The sequence below is a fragment of the Panthera tigris genome, chromosome D2 (genome assembly GCF_018350195.1).
Source record: "Panthera tigris isolate Pti1 chromosome D2, P.tigris_Pti1_mat1.1, whole genome shotgun sequence".
Lineage (NCBI taxonomy): Eukaryota > Metazoa > Chordata > Mammalia > Carnivora > Felidae > Panthera > Panthera tigris.
Window position 1 is genome coordinate 84,144,070 of NC_056670.1, and position 15,632 is coordinate 84,159,701.

Sequence of the window (15,632 nt, forward strand, 5' to 3'; positions counted from 1 at the left end):
AGTGGCCTGTTCCCTTCCCTGAACTCTGTGTTAAGAAAAAATTTTAAGTGTATTTTCATTTCTGTTTCCAAGCTGAAGCTAGAAACAAATCAGTTTGCACCCCAGCAGAATGCCAAGAAAAGCTTAAATCAATCTGCACCTTTTTATTTACATCCCTCATTCCTTAGAAATGTAATTGCCGTTTTTATTAACTTTGTTTTATGGATCTAATATTTAAGAACAAGTCTGTCTTTTATGTCACAGCGAGAAGGTTAATGCACTTACAGATTCCCCCGCAATACATCTTGGGCAAGGCTGGGCCGAGTTCCTTCCACCGTTGTGAGGAATCTATTTAACAAATCACAGCCGCAGATGTATCAGAACAGTGATTATTTACAATTTTTATTAAAATATTTAAATGGGTCACAGCTGGATTGGTGGGAATGGAACCTACCCCCGTGCGTGGCCACCGCTGGCCGCTGTCAGGGAGCCCCTCGCCGCTCCAGGACATGGGGGCGCTCACCTTCACCGGGGGGCAGCCTCGCTCCTGCCCAGCTGCCTCGAGTCTCCTGCACACCCGCTTCTGAAAAACACCAAATGTCACTTCAGAGAGCCTCCTAGAGCACACGACGCTAACTGGATTTGCCTTCGGAAAATGTCAGCTGCAAATACAGACCCTGCGGAGCCCGGCAAGTTTACAGGGCGTTCGGGGGGTGACTTTAAACGTCGTCTTTCAGGAACCCATTCCATCAGTTACATTTAACCTCATTACTTGTAGCACTGTTTGGTGTTTACTTAGCTTTATAGATTTAAAGTAGCCATCTGCAACAATTTTGGGCGAAACTCTTATAATAAACTATTGTGACTGGTTTACTGAGATTGAAAATATACAAAACCTATCAATTTTGTTCCAGAAACTAGTTATGTGCTTCAACACACTTTGCCTGGTTTCGAGTTACAAACTTTCTTAATACGAGATGAATAATTCACAGGTGAGTAATTCTTTATGGTCTTGCTGACACTGAGGAGCAAATTAATCGTACTTATTTTCAAGTTGCACACATGCTCTGTAACTGATAAGCTTTGGGAAAGTCAGCACTTGGCTCCTGCTTCCCCGGGAACTGAAGAAGGCCAACCGCGAAAGCAATCCTCCGACACTAAAGGAAAAACGCATTCACTCTCAAGATCCCAAGACTGAGCCTTCTGAAGGGCCACCCCGTTTCCAGTGATGCCCAGCTGACAAGCGACAGGACCCCTGCGTGTGGTGGTGAAGCCCGACCTCGGCCCGGGGCCGGCACCCGGCCCCGCTGCTGCACCAGCTCCCACCTGCTCAGCAGACCTGAGCTCATGCCGCGGCCCCCTCGGCCGCCTGGCCTCTGGCAAACCATCACCAAGGTTCGTACCACGTTTCTATCGTCTGTGCTAATACCTGTCTGTACTTTCTAATTTAACTTTAGTTTTTTACTCAGTGGATTTACTCAGGATAGAAACCTTATATCATGGGTTTAGAGTGCTAGTTTTACTGACCTCTAACATGCCTTACAGGCTAAATGGAAATTGGAGATTAAACTGGAAAATGTTGAACTCCAAGCCCCTTAACCCACTGAGAAGACTTTCTCGGGGTAAGTGCTCGACCTCCAGGTGGCCAAAGACAAGGCTGGCTACGAGCCATGACTTCCCTACGGCTCCCCTAACCAAACTACGAGTCTACTCAAGACCACACTGTGGGACGATGTGAAGACAGAGAACGTGAATGACGGAAAACAGGGTGAGAGACAGAAAAGCCCGCAGGTGCCAGTGCGGGGCGCCTCGTGCTCCCAGCTCACACCTGCACCTCCCGACGTGAGCTCTGGTGAGCGGGGGCACAAGGAAGAAGCACAGGACACAGGGCAGCACCAGCAAAGGGGTGAGCAAGTCCAGTACAAACACAAAAGAGCTACCAAGTGCCTGAGCAGAGAGCCTGGGTCAGGGAAGGGGCTGAAGGTGCACACATGTGGCAGAAGGGGACAGACACCATTTATAGGGGCATCGGCAAAACTCCGAGCTTCTGGGGAAAAAAACAGGAAAAAGGCAGGGAGAAGCACCCTTTGGCAACTGAGTGTAAAGCTAAAAAGAAAGAGGCAGAGTGTAGGGTCCTATGGGCAAAAAGGAAATATGAGATTCAACCCGCCCATCCTCACCAAAACCAAGCAGCCAGCCAACGGCGGCCGAGGCACCTGCACTTGGGCCAAATTAACCGCAGAGGCTGCCGTCAGACTAGAAATCTTTTAAAAATACTCAATACTGTAAAGAGTTACTCCTGAAAACCACCATGAGTCAAAAGAAAATTGGAATTTACACCCTAAAATCATAAACATATTCAAACATTTGAGGACAGGAAAGACTACCCTGAATCAGAAATATAAAATTAAAAACAGAAAAGAACCAAAACAGGGAGAAAGTGACGTGAGCAGATGCATCAAATAATGGAAGGAAAACAAAATTATCTCAGAAATGAGGAATGGGGGCGCCTGGGTGGCTCAGTAGGTTAAGCGTCCAACTCCTGATCTCAGCTCAAATCATGATCTCACGGTTCGTGGGATCGAGCCCCATGTGAGGCTCTGCGCTGAAGCATGGACCCTGCTTGGGATTCTCTCTCTCCCTCTCTCTCTGCCCCACCCCTGCTCTCTTTCTCTCTCTCTCACTCTCAAAACAAATATCAAAAAATTAAAAACAAAGAAAGAAATGAGGAATAAACTACAGAGCATCCAAGGAGAATAACTCCAAATGAAAAGTAACAAAGGCACCGAGGAAAGACAGGACACAAGGAGGACAGACGTAGCAGGGAGAGAACAAGAAGCAGTGGCACCCGTGAGTCGGGCTTCCCGAAAGAGGAAAACAAAACAGAACCGCAAAGCCAGTATTTAACATGTAAGAACATTTCCAGTATAGAAAAAGGCCTGAATCTTCAAACGAAAGTTCTCACAGGGTACCTGGGAAAAATGACCCAGGATAATCAACTCTGAGACGTGTCCTAATGAAGCTATGGGGTCTCAAAGGTAAGGACAAAGTCCTCGAGGCCCGCGAGCCCAGATTAATGAAGACGCAAAGGAAGTTGACTGGCACGGGCCTTACCAGGGACTTGGACGACAGTACCCCCAACCGGCCCTTCTGAAGGTCAGCTTTATCTGATCTAGTGATGACTGGGGGCTCCAGCAAAGGATTTATGAGGCACATTCAAAAATACGTAAGTGCGTATTTTAGACCAAAATAAAGGTGTAGTTAAGCTGAAAGGCAGATGTGCGAAAATTACATAGTGACAAAGCAGAAATAATTCAACTGAAAAACGTGACGTGAAGGAAGAGGTAAAGGGCAAACACTCTGATTAATGGACAGGTCAGTGCTGTGTAAGCAACAGGTGTATTAAAGAATACGAGAAAGAAACAGGAAAGTGAGACAATAAAGAGTTTAATCACACAGGCTACTAAGGACGTAAAAATAGGTTCAAATACCCCCCTATTAAAAGAAAACAGTTTTTAACTGGGCTCACAGAACAAGCCCCACCTGTTGCTGCGTACAAGACACACACCTAAAATAAAGTCATTCAGAAAAGCCAAAAATTAAAAGGACGGACAAAGGTAAATAAAACAAAAAGAAAGAAGGAGACCCAGTAGGATTCAAGTCCCAAAGCAGTAAACACAAGAGGATGTACTTAATGTTAAAAGCCACAGTCTGCAACAAAGACACAATGCTCATGAAATCTGTGCACCAAATAATACAACCACCACTTTTACGAAGCAGACACAACAGGAAATGCAAGGAGACGCAGGTAGGAACGTCCTCATAGTGGGAGATCCAGTACACCATCTCCGTACAAGACAGAGCAAGTGCAGAAGAGTAAGTAAGGAGACAGATCTCAGCAACACCATCAACCAAGGCAGATCTTGTGGATACGCAGTGAACCGCACACCCTGATAACCGAGAATATACATCTTCTCAAGAAACTATAGCACATTCACCACAAGTGATGGTGTATTTAGGTCACAAAGAAAACATCAACAATTTCCATAATGTAGAAACACTGCAGACAGTACCTTCTGATCACAATGCAATGTAAGTATACATCATTAACAACAACAACAAAACAGAAAGGCACTTCCACTTGGATATTCAAAAATCCTATTACTGACTCTTAGGTGAAAGAGGAAACACAAACTAAAAGAACAGAATTTTGAAAAAGTAATTACACAGAAAACACTACGTACCTGAACCTAGGGAATGCATTTAAAGCAGTAGTCAGAGAAAAATTCATTATATGAATATTTTTATCAATAAAAGTGAAAAAACAAAATTAATAAACCAACAAATTTCAGCTCATAAAAACTATAAAAATAACAACAGAGTAACCCAAAAGAAAATGCATGGAGAGAAACAATGGAGGGAAAAACTGATTAATGAGGTGGAGTTTTCCATTAAAACACTAGAGCTAAACAATAATTCTGAGTCTTGTTTGTGTGTGTGTGTGTGTGTGTGTGTGTGTGTGTGTGTGTGTGTGTGTGGCGGGGGGGTGGTAAGTGACAAAACAGACAATCCACCAGCTAAGTTGCTCAAGAAAAAAGGGGAGAAAGCACAAATACAGAAAATAAGAAATGACACAGGGAAAGTGACGAGGAAACAAGAAATTTTAAAAATCCCAAGAGACGGCTTTGCAGACAGACGTCTGTGCAAACAGATGTGAAAACGTAGCTGAGAAGGACAAGTTCCTAAGGACACTCGGATGACTGAGGCTGGCCCCACTGCAGCCGGAACGCGGGACAGATGACCGCAGGGAAGAAAAAGAGCCGGTTCCTGGGCAGGCAGGCACCCCACAGAAGCAGCGGACAGACAGCTTCAGGGGTTCGAGCAGACCTTCATCGCCGGACGGTTCCAACGCTCCATGTAAACTGCCCAGAGCACTGACAAGGCCGGAAAAAGCTCCCAAGTTCTTTAATGAAGCAAGTGTAACACTGACACACCAGGTAAAGAGCAATGAAGATGGACAGTCACAGGCCAGTACCCCTCATGAATATCAATGCAGAAATATTAAAGAAAACATTAACAAACAGAATCTAATACCAGACCACACACCGTGACCAAGTAGGATTTTTTTCCAGAAATGAAAGTTGGGTTCAATATTAAGAAATCCAGTAGCATTCACTGTACTAATAAACCGAAGGAAAAAACCATATGGTTATCTATAGAGATGCTAAAAAACCCTTTGCCAAAATTTAAAACCCATCTATAAAAATCACAGAAAATAGAAATTGAGTTTTATATATATATATATGTGTGTGTGTGTGTGTATATATATATATATTTTAATCACTTATTTGTGAGAGAGAGAGAGAGAGAGAGAGAGAGACACACACAGAATCTAAAGCAGGCTCCAGGCTCCGAGCTGTCAGCACAGAGCCCAACGCGGGGCTCGAACTCACAAACTGTGAGATCATGACCTGAGAGTTATATTCTTAACATGATAAATATACATACACTATTCCTAATGCCAGTATCTTACTTAATGGGAAAAGGCTGGTGGCATTTCCACTAAAATGGAGGCAAGGATGCCCGATCTCCATTTGTGCTCACCAGTGCCCTACCCTAGAGGTATTATGTTACCCTGTACAGTTACAAAAGATACATCAAGCAGAGGCATAAGAATGGGTAAGGAAGTAAAACGATCTCTTATTTGCAGACGATAGCATAATGTATATCTGGAACCCCCCAGAGAATCAATGATAAAACTAACCCAAGCAATAAAACCACCCCTTGAATATTAGGATACAAAGTTAACCTACAAAAACTGCCTTCAAATATAATATAATAAAGTATTAGAGAAAAGCCCATTCTAAGTAATTACAACAAAGAGGGTCAAATGTTTTGGATTAAGTTTAATAAGAATTGTACAGAGCCTATATGAGGAAAACTCAAAACATTCTTGAAAGACACAAAAGTAGATATGAACAAATGAAAAGGCATCTTCTATTCTAGGTTAGGATGACTTAACATTTGAAAGATGACAGTTAATTGATAAATGCAATGTAATGCCAGCAAAAACACCAACAGATTATTGTATGGACTTACACAGTTGCTACCAAAGGTCACATGGAAAAACAAACATGCAAGAATAGGCAGGAAAACCCTGAGGAACATACCAGACTCTATGGATTGGACTTAAAGCAGTAATCAGAGAAACATTCATTACATTAATATTTTTATCAATAAAAATGAAAAAATAAAATTAAACCACTGGATAGTAAACCGTACCATGAAGACTCTATAATTAAACTGGGTTGTACTGATGATAGACAAATAGGCAAATGGGACTGAATAAAAAGTCCAGAAATAAGGGGCCCCTGGGTGGCTCAGTTGGTTAATAAGCTCCACCTTCGGCTCAGGTCACGATCTCGCGGCTCATGGGTTCAAGCCCTGCGTTGGACTCTGTGCTGACAGCTCAGATCCTGGAGCCTGCTTCGGATTCTGTGTCTCCCTCTCGCTCTGCCCCTCCCCCACGGATACCACTTGGCATCCGTCAGACCGGCAGAACTTCCAAGTGTGACCCAGACTCTGCCAGGAAGGTTGTGGGAAACAGGCACCTATCTCCTGCGCTGCAAATTCTGCAGGAAACTTGGTGATACGGAAGGAGAGCTACAAACAGACTTTCTAACCCAGAAATTACACCTGTAGGAGTCTACCCGCCAGGCACAGCTACAACAATGTGAAAAAAAGGCTGCACACGGTTACTCACCATAACACTGGTTGAACCGCAAGCTACTGGAAACTGCTAACTAAGCACAGAGCTAACTAAGCAGGAGAGCTGCTGGCGGAGCGGGGCGTGCCCAAGCAGGGCAGCTCTTAGGCAGCCATAAAAACCAGGGGAAGACCTCTGTGCCCTGGCTTGCAGCGATTTCCTGGATATACTGTGAAGTGACAAACTGCAAAAGAAGATCTGCAATATGCTACCCCTGGGGTGCCTGGTGGCTCAGTCAGTTAAGTGTCCAGCCTTGGCTCAGGTCATGATCTTGCAGACTGTGGGTTCGAGCCCCACATCGGGCTCTGCGCTGAGAGCTCAGAGCCTGGAGCCTGTTTTGGATTCTGTGTCTCCCTCTCGCTCTGCCCCTCCTCTGCTCATGCTCTGTCTCTCAAAAATAAGTCAATGTTGAGGGAGGGGAGGGTGGGTGATGGGTGTTGAGGAGGGCGCCTTTTGGGATGAGCACTGGGTGTTGTATGGAAACCAGTTTGACAATAAATTTCATACACTGAAAAAAAAATAAGTCAATGTTAAAAAAAATTACGACTCCATACATACATACATACATACATACATACATACATACATACATACCTACAGAAGCAATCTACCCTTCATGTAAGAAAGAAGGGGTATAAGAAAACATACCTGTCTGCTCGTCCATACAAAAGAAATACAGGCAGGCTGTACCAGAAACTAAGGAGACTGGATGCCCACAGGGAGTGGATGAGAAAAGGTAAAAAGGAGGGATGGCAGGTGTAAGTGGGAGCAGACACTTCTCCACGCATGTTCTCTGAAGCTCTAGTCTTAGAACCACAGTGACATTTCACGTACCCCAAAATACCAAATTTAAAACAACTAGGGGGGCGCCTGGGTGGCTCAGTCGGTTAAGCTTCTGACTTAGGCTCAGGTCATGATCTCGCGGTTTGCAAGTTCGAGCCCTGCGTTGGGCTCTGTGCTGACAGATCGGAGACTGTAGCCTGCTTCGAATTCTGTGTCTCCCTCTCTCTCTGCCTCTCCCCTGCTCATACTCTCTCTCTGTCTCTCAAAATAAATAAATGTTTAAAAAATTAAAAAAAAAAATCAACCAGGACGTCAGAGAGAGAAGACCCAAATGAAACACAAATAATAACAAATGAAACTATTTTACAAACAATTAACGTAGCCACTACAGAACTATCCTCAGTAACTCTGGCAGATACTATTTAGGCTAGAAACTCTTAAGTCTAAGGGTAAAAAAAAAAACTGTAAGGAAACCATCAGCAAAACTAAAAGGCAACTGACAGATGGGAGAAGATATTTACAAACGACATATCAGATATAGGGTTAGTATACAAAATCTAGAAAGAACTTATCAAACTCAACACCCAAAAAATAAATAATCCAGTGAAGAAATGGGCAAAAGACATGAATAGACACTTCTCCAAGGAAGACAGCCAGATGGCCAACCGACACATGAAAACATGCTCAACATCACTCATCCTCAGGGAAACACAAATCAAAACCACAGTGAGATACCACCTCACACCTGTCAGAATGGCTAACGTTAACAACTCAGGCAACAACAGATGTTGGCAAGGACGTGGAGAAAGAGGATCTCTTTTGCATTGTTGGCGGCAATACAAGCTGGTGCAGCCACTCTGGAAAACAGTATGGAGGTTCCTCAAAAAACTAAAAATAGAACTACCCTACGACCCAGCAATTGCACTACTAGGTATCTATCCAAGGGATACCGGTGTGCTGTTTCGAAGGGACACATGCACCCCCATGTTTAGAGCAGCACCACTGACAATAACCAAAGTATGGAAAGAGCCCAAACGTCCATCTGTGGATGAATGGATAAAGAAGATGTGGTTTATATATACAATGGAGTATTACTCGGCAATCAAAAAGAATGAAATCTTGCCATTTGCAGCTACATGGGTGGAACTGGAGGGTATTATGCTAAGTGAAATTAGTCAGAGAAAGACAAAAATCATATGACTTCACTCATATGAGGACTTTAAGAAACAAAACCGGTGAACGTAAGGGAAGGGAAGCAAAAATAATATAAAAACAGGGAGGGGGACAAAAGAGAAGAGACTCATAAATATGGAGAACAAACTGAGGGTTATGGGAGGGAGTGTGGGAGGGGGGGATGGGCTAAATGGGTAAGGGGCACTAAGGAATCTACTCCTGAAATCATTGTGCTATATGCGAACTAATTTGGATGTAAATTTAAAAAAATAAAATTAAGTATTATGTTGCAAAAAAAAAAACCCGTATGCAAATACTGACTACAGTTAGCAAATCTGTTTCTCACAGGGTTAGCAATTTTGAAACTATTTTATTGGCATCCTAGGATTGAATAAATAAGTAAACATATTGTAAATAATGAGAGCAAGGTTTCTCTGTTGCAGAAATAAGTTACATTTAAAGAAAGGGAAGGGCTCCTGGGTGGCTCCGTTGGTTGAGCATCTGACTCCTGGTTTTGGCTTGGGTCATGATCTCACGGCCTGTGAGATCGAGCCCCGTGTAAGGCTCTGTGCTGGTGGTGCAGAGCCTGCTTGGGATTCCCTCTCTCCCTCTCTCTGTCCCTTCACTACAGGTTCTCTTTCTCAAAATAATAAATAAACATTAAAAAAAACAAAAACAAATAAAGAAAGGGAGAGGCTATGAAAGAACCTGGTGGTGCTGGATTAGACCCGGATGTGCTGTTTTTACATCCAGACAGAGACACAGAAGCACATACAGATGTGTGTAATGCACATACTACGAAGTGTAAACGATGCAAATACCTACACACTAGTGCACGCACATGCGCGCGCACACACACACACACACACACACAGACACCAATGCCTACATGTTCTAGTTGCGTCTGCTGACGACGGTGGCATCCTAGGAGTGGCAAGACTGCACCGAACAGGTGGGTGCTGCTTTCTAACTACCATTCTCCAGGAATGGTAGGAATTATTAAAGGAACCGAGACTCCAATGGAGAGGGACTGGGTCAGGCATACAACAGGGAAAGCATAAAAAGAGCCTGAGACATTCTGTGCCCCCCAAAATAAGGAAGTTTTTAAAAAAGGATGAGGACACATCAAAAAGACAAAAACACGCCATCTTGAAGGAGTTCCCAATGGCCACAGTTGGAACAACTGGATTGAAATCCAGAGAAAAAAGTAAATTCCTGTGAGTCTGACTGCGACATAAACAACTGAACAAACAACTCGGGGAGAAGAGATAGTGTTCCCCTTTCCAGATGACTTCTACTTAACTATGTAAAAGGAACAAGGAAAACACAAAGTCACCACGAAGTAAATGCCACGGTGAAAGTTACTTCCAACGAGATTGACCAATAGATGCTAAAATCTATGGGTAGAAGTTTAAGGAGAACCAGGATACTGGCACCGTCTCCAGGCCCCTCCTCCGAGGTTCTTATTAATCACAAAGAGAAAGATAGTGGCTTTACAGTGGATGAAATCACCTTCACCGAGTGACAAGATCAACATCAGCAGTAATGACCGACATCGTGAAGCCCTGACACGACGCACTGGGGTGTGATGTCACCTCTGCGGTCTTTGGGCCAAAAGTGCATGGCCTTCATCTACTCATAGAAGCCATGGGACAACCCAAACTGAGTGATATTCTACAAAATAACTGACCCCTCCTCATTAAAAGTGTCAAGGTCACGAGCGACTGGGGAAGTGCCACAGGCTGGAAGAGACCACAGAAGCACAACAACTCGGTGCAGTGTGGACACTGGATTCAATCAGGGTCAGAGAAGCCTGTCAGTGTGAGAGCTGGGGAGGCGGGAGTAAGGTCTAGTCTAGTTAACACGCTGAACCGGTGCTAACTTCACGCGAGGCTCACAGTACTATGATCACATAAGCTGTTTGGCCGAAGGCTATACCGGAATTCTCTATACTATGTTTTTTGCAACCTTTCTGTAAATCTGTAACTATTTCGAAGTTTTTAAAAATGAAAAAAAACCCAACCATCTCTTATACCCCTGGTGGTATGTGCACCACACTTCTAGAAACACTGAGTTAAGCCAAACTGCTTTCCCATAATCTCAACCCACTGATTGTAATTTTTCCCTCCTGAGCAACATAAAACAAATATTCCCTCATGCATGAGATGCACATCCTTCCAGATGCTTGCAAATCCTGCTCAGGTACTTTTGAGGCTTCCTCTCTCCCGCCCACTATTCCTACTGCCTTTCACTAGCCCACACCTGAGACGTTTTCCGGACTTTTCCTATCCCAGACACCTTGCTCCAGAGTTTCTAAACCATCAGCACCCCTCTTAAACCATAACGAACACTTGCAAAGCCAAGTGGCCCCCACGGTGGATAGCAGAACGGCCACCTTCTAGGACTCGGCCAGTGTGTCTGATGCCTAGCTGAATAGGCAGCGGCCACATGGCGTGGCAGGTCCAAGGGAGGCGGACATCCTCCACTGTCCCTGAGTCTTCTCCACATGAAACAGCTCGATGCTGAGGGCTCCCCTTCGCAGCGAAGGGCTGCCCTCGGTGCCTTCGTTAAGTTTAATTTGACATCCGTGTTGCTTCCTAGTCTAGCAGAGGACATCCAATCCTCCTCCCGAAGGATCCTGCAGTGATCCTTCTTATTAACTTCATAACGTTTGCAAAAATGGGGCCTTCTGTGCCTCCGTCCAAGTCAGACGAAAGTACCGCAAAAGACAGGATCAAGGACTAGATCTCTGGTTATTCAGGACATGCTCGATCTTTACACCATAAAAAGAAGTATGATGGGTAAAACTGGTTTACTGCCAACTTCCCACAATCTGGGTTAAAGGGAAAAAGTGGAAAGGGTAAATGCGCCCCATGTCATTTTGTACACAGGCTTCGACTCGCCCCCATCGGTAACAATATCATTTCCCTGCTCCTTTCTGAATAACATCACACTTGCCAAAGGGGAAAGCCAAGGGGCACGGATAGGGGACTACGAGTCAGAACCCACACTTTCTGGATGAAATCTAAAACACCGGGGAAGCACATTCGAAACCATTTCTGTGTGGGGTCAAGTAACATTTGGCACATTAAGGTCAGTAGACTTGTGATCATGCGTGGTGACAAGCTGACATTCTTTAAGTGGCTCAGATGGTTGGGGAATTGGGCCCCCACACCCGGTGTCAGGCAAAAGGGGGACTCATGCTGGCACCTAGGTGGTCGGTAAGAGCTGGGCTCCCCTAGGGGACGTGCAGGTTACCTGCTTGGGAGCCCCCGGCCAGCTGAGTGGATTAAATTATTCATGTGTTCTGCTATTTACTGTGGATTATTGAGAGCTGACTGCATATGCTATTGACCTGTACACTTAGTTGGCAAATTGTCCAGTTATTATGGATGGGCCTGGACCAAAGGAAAATGAAGGCTGCAGAGGCATTTAACTCCGGGATGCTTGTGCTACACGGCTCCCTTTTACTCCCTCGTAGAGAGAATATGTCAGCCTTCATAAAAGCAGATGAAGATTTACCAGCCAGCTAAGACACTTGCACTGTATAAATGAAATTAAAATCCCGAGTGTACACAAAGACCCCGTTACTAAACAGTAACTGAGTATCAGTCGAACGGCAGCCTCACCAGAGAAGAGTTCACACAGGAACACGGCTGGCCAAGAGGAGACACTTAGAAGACGCAAGAATTAAAATACAAAATGCGTCTCGGGTTACCCAATGACGGAACAAAGAAACCTGGCCGGTCTGGCAAAGACAAGCTGCGGTCCGCCGACTGCATGATCCCACCTGTGCTGTCACCGACCTGTCCCTTTATTGGGAGTGGTGGCGCCCAGCCTGCCGAGGGGGGCGCGGGGCAGGGACGCCGTGCCAGGCTCTGCGGAAGCCGGGCTGGGGACGTTCCCACGACGCCCCCGCGGACACGCTGGTGAGCCGGTGAACGGGGAATCCCGGCACAGGGGGCACGGCCACCCGCCGAACCCGGACACGCGGCCAGCGCTGGACCCCGGCTCCTCCGCTCCACACGCCACAGGGATGCAGAGAAGCAAAGATGCCGACTTCCTGGGCCGTCTGAACAGAAACGCACCGTGTCTTCTCCTCAATCAGCACAGCAAGAAAACGGCACAGTCTTCAAACATTAAACACCATGAATTGAGCATAGTTAATCAATACACCAATACGCGGATCGAGCGCACCTGCTGTGAAGTGGACTACCAGTGCAGATGGTTACAACTCAGGATGCGATTGATGGTTAAGTCTCTACACACACGCCCACAGCCCTCGTCTTTCATTCGGAAGGTACTGTGGGGACTGTTAGTGACGAACGGCCTTTTTCCTGAAGATCGTTTGTATTTGAGAAGTGTCATGCCAGCTGACGGAGGCCTAGTTACGAGAAGCAGTCTCTGAGCGAGGCTGTTCAGCTCAGTAAAGAAAGTTGACTCCTGTTGGAGCAGCGGACGTGGATGGCCACCAGCCCCGAATACGGGACCGTGAGTGCTGGCAGCGAGATCCACAAGGCCCCACAGACCGTCATTTAGAAAGAAAACACCGCTTCCGTCACGCGCAGATCCTGCTTCCGTGACACCGCCACTTGGAAAATGACCCTGCCGCCTCGGGAGGTTTGCTTTCTACGCGACCGTGCCACGTGACACGGAGTCAACCACGGACACCAGAAGCCAGGATTCCTGCTCTCCACCCCATGCCGCCAGGACATGCTGAAACTTTAACCACAGGGACCTCACAGGCTGGTGCTGTGCCCTCCTCGGCTGTGACCGCTGTCTGGACGACCCCTCGGATGACCACGCGTGGGCTACCCGGGCTGCACGCCCGACCAGGTCTGGGGAAAGAGGGAGGCCGAGGGGACACGCGGCCCGAGGCAGCAGAGGCAGGACTGACAACTTACTTCTAGGAGAGGAAGACGACAGAGCAAGAAAAAAACCACACGTCCGCTTCCGGTTAGAGGAAAAACCACGGATGGGCACACTGGACTCACCAAGGACCCACTGCAGGTGTGCAAGATTACGAAGCCCACCACAGACCCAGGTTACGCCCCGGGTGACCATTAGGGATCTCGAGGAAAGCAGGCACACAGACTGAGCTACCCCGGCCGGGCCTGATGAACGTCGCTTGCAACGATCACAAGTACAGTTCGGGGGTGTTTCCACATTTGTCACTTCACAACAGGATCATTCGACCCTCACGACAGCCGTATGACAGGAAGAATGTTTTTTCTACTTTGCAGATGAGAAACATGAAGCCCCAAACCCTCAACCAACTTGTCTGAGGTCTGGGGATCTGCAGTGATACAGCTGGGCCTTCAGGGAGTTTTCAGTCTAACTAGTCAGACAAGACTGAAAAATACAGCCAAAGATGCACTAAAAACCAAACAGTGTGTGAAAAAGATTTCAAAACTTAACATAACTGTCATAAAAACATACAATTATCAGGCCTCCTGGGTGGCTCAGTCGGTTGAGCGTCCGACTTCGGCTCATGTCCTGATCTCATAGTTTGTGGGATCAAGTCCCCGCACTGGGCTCTGTGCTGACAGTGTGGGAGCCTGCTTGGGATTCTCTCCCTCTCTCTTCCCCTCCACCGCTCACTCTTTCCCTCTCTCTCTCTCTCAAAATAAATAAACTTTAAAAAAACTTTTAAAAAGCTACAATAATCAAGACAGTGTGGTACTGGCATAGGGATAAACATCTAGAACAGAACTGAGAATCCAGAAACAGACCCTGACATTTAGGGTGCCAAGACAATTCAGTAGGGAAAGCACGGTCTTCATAACAAATGGTGCTGGCATGACTCAACGTCCACACGCAAAAGGAGGAACTTTGGGCCCTGTCTATACACCATACACAAACATTAACGTAACATGGGTCAGAGATCTAAATGTAAGAGCTGAAAGCATAACATTTGTGGAGGGGAACATAGGGCAAGATCTCTCGATATGACACCAAATGCATGATCCATAAAGAAACAAATTGATAAACTGGACTTCATCGATATCCAAAACCTTGGGGCTTTAAAACGCACCATCAAAAAAATAAAAAGACAAGCCACATTCTTAGAGAAAACGTTTATACATCATGTATATGTTAAAAGATATGTGTCCAAATGATATAAAGAAATCTTGCAATGGAACAGGGCAAATAACATAATTTTTTAAGTGGGCAAAGAATCTGAATAGTGATTTCTCCAACAAAGGTACACAAAAGGCCAATAAACACATGAAAAAATATTTAACATCACTTGTCATTTTTTTTTAATCTTTATTTTATTTTTGAGAGAGAGAGAGAGAGCGAGCACGAGCAGGGGAGGCGCAGAGAGAGGGAGACACAGAATCCGAAGCAGGCTCCAGGCTCTGGGCTGCAAGGACAGAGCCCGACGCGGGGCTCGAACCCACGAACCACAAGATCCTGACCTAAGCTGAAACCCGAAGGAGGCCAAGGCTGAATGCTTAACTGACCGAGCCACCCAGGTGCCCCAACATCATGTGTCATTAAAAAATGCCGATCAGAACCACAATGGGATGCCAGTTCCCACCCACTAGGATGGCTGTGATCACAGAGAGACAGTAACAGGTGTTGGGAGCGTGTGGCGACACCGGAACCCTCACTCACTGTTGGTGGGAGCGTGGGGGCAGCTGCTCTGGAAAAGAGTTTGGCAATTCCTCAAAATGTGAAGCGTCGTCAGGTTACCGTATGACCCAGCAATTCCACAATTAAGTATCCACCCAAGAGAAATGAAACCATTACGTCCATGCAAACACTTGTACGTGAACGTTCATAGCAGCATTACTTGCAAAATCCCAGGAGTACAAACCCAAATGCCATCAGCTGAGTAACAGATAAAACCTGGTGTGTCCACACAAGGTAGCACTTACCAACAGAAAGGAATTAGATACTGGTATCTGCTTCAACAGGGCTGAAC

The 15,632-nt window shown here is 45.8% G+C and overlaps 1 protein-coding gene across 3 annotated transcripts in view; it reads right to left on the bottom strand.

Annotated features, from left to right (window-relative positions):
* The window catches only part of CD2H10orf143 (chromosome D2 C10orf143 homolog), a 46,693-nt gene that overhangs the window by 14,564 nt on the left and 16,497 nt on the right, over positions 1–15,632 (bottom strand). For all 3 annotated transcript variants that reach the window (XR_006209490.1, XM_042961267.1, XM_042961266.1), the window contains exons 2-3: positions 434–562; positions 265–327 (exon numbers count right to left, since the gene is read on the bottom strand). Coding sequence is in view for 2 of the 3 variants with exons in the window: in XM_042961267.1 (XP_042817201.1) it covers positions 265–327; positions 434–562 (192 nt within the window). In the remaining variant the exon portion in view is untranslated. The remainder of the gene's footprint in view (positions 1–264; positions 328–433; positions 563–15,632) is intronic.